At 37.0% G+C, this 1,681-nt stretch overlaps 1 protein-coding gene across 1 annotated transcript; it reads left to right on the top strand.

Moving 5' to 3' along the window:
- Positions 1-685: 685 nt before the first annotated feature.
- TRIADDRAFT_34849 (uncharacterized protein) lies at positions 686-1,183 on the top strand (the record flags this gene model as incomplete). Its single annotated transcript, XM_002118810.1, has 1 exon — positions 686-1,183. The coding sequence occupies one exon, from the start codon at positions 686-688 to the stop codon at positions 1,181-1,183; it is 498 nt and encodes a 165-aa protein (XP_002118846.1).
- Positions 1,184-1,681: the final 498 nt, after the last annotated feature.

The raw sequence follows: 1,681 nt of genomic DNA, 5'->3' as shown, positions 1-1,681 counted from the left end.
TGTACTGTATGGGCTCCCTTCTTAGATACTGTACTGTACTGTACTATGAATCGACTGCAAAAGACACATCAAGAAAATACTGTAAATGGCGCCTTTCTGGAGGTAATAACGACCCTACTTTGACTAGCTAGAACTTATTTCACAGCTAATTTTAGCTTCGTCAATGAGTTCAAATATCTGCATTGCAAGGTGCTTTTAATTCTAATTTTACTCGAGCACTTACTGTACTGTACTCAGTGTACTGTATGGGCTCGCTTCTTAGATACTGTACTGTACTTGGAAATCGACTGTAAAAGACGCATCAAGAAAATACTGTAAATGGCGCCTTTCTGGGGCTAATAACGGTCCTACTTTGACCAGCTATAACTTATTTCACAGCCAATTTTAGTTTAGAATTGAGAGTTTGAGACCTTTATCTACCATCTGAGATGCAATTTAGCAATAGATATTCTATACTTTGAGTTCATTTTTCTTCTCCAAAAGAGTAAAATACAAATAGATCATGGTCAGTGTGATCGGTGAAATGCTTGATTTTTGAGTACAGTACTCAGCACTGTACTGTAGGATGTATCCCTTAACCTTGCTGGCTGCCCACTTGCTACTCCATTTCACTGCTACTGCTCTACAAATTATTATTTGAATTTGTGAAGGGTGAAATAGAATTGACTTGCTCAACGATCCAATCATGCCTTTAACTGCTGATGAAATCATACAAACGCTACAGCTAATACCTCATCAACAAGGGTCGTTCTTCAAGGAAACTTTTCGAGACGACGGCGTCATTGATACTCAAAAAGAAGGATGTCAGAGGAGTATTTCCTCATGCATTTACGTTTTGCACACCAAGGAACGGCCTATGACTCGATTTTTAAGATTACATACTAATGCAATCCATTTCTTTCACTCCGGATCACCACTTTGTATTCTTTGCATCGATGAAAATGGCAAAATGGAAAAACACGTACTTGGAAATGATATCGCTCGTGGTCAGAGGCCACAAGTATTGGTGAAAGCTGGATACTGGAAGGCCATGTATTTAGAAGAAGGGGACTACGATTATAGTTTCATTAGCGAAACGGTCGCGCCTGGCTTTGATATGAGGGATATGGATTCTGGAACAGCCGATGTCATTCAAAGTCAATTTCCTCATCTATGGGAAGATATAAAACAGTATTGCTTATAAGATGTCGGTAGAAGAAGAAGAAATACTACAAGTGGCATCAAAATAAATTTATAATTTACACTAATATTTTATTGTACTGTGCAGCGTACATTGTAATATTATTGCCTACTGATCTACTTAATCCGGTACATTAATATCAATCATGATGATAATGCTACACAACGGTAAGAATAACGCAATGCAACTAGAACTGTACTAGGTCACAATCTCTTATGTATGTATAACATATACTGTATACGTATATGATCACAATCTATTATATATACATGTATATATATATATGGCCACAATCTGTTATATACTGTATATATATATATATACAGTATATGGGTTAGCGTATTGGGTTCAGAATCCTTTCTCTGAGTAGCAGTAATCTCTCTCTCTTTACCCTGTACCTGACGGACTTAGAGTAGTACAATTCTCTTCTCTGAAACAGCTCTCTCTCTCGTCACAGTCTATAAGTAGAAAGACATATTATACATACATTTGATGCACCTA

The sequence above is a fragment of the Trichoplax adhaerens genome, genomic scaffold (assembly GCF_000150275.1).
Source record: "Trichoplax adhaerens TRIADscaffold_1490 genomic scaffold, whole genome shotgun sequence".
NCBI classification, from domain to species: Eukaryota; Metazoa; Placozoa; class Uniplacotomia; order Trichoplacea; family Trichoplacidae; genus Trichoplax; species Trichoplax adhaerens.
This window is presented reverse-complemented; position numbering and strand designations above follow the sequence as displayed.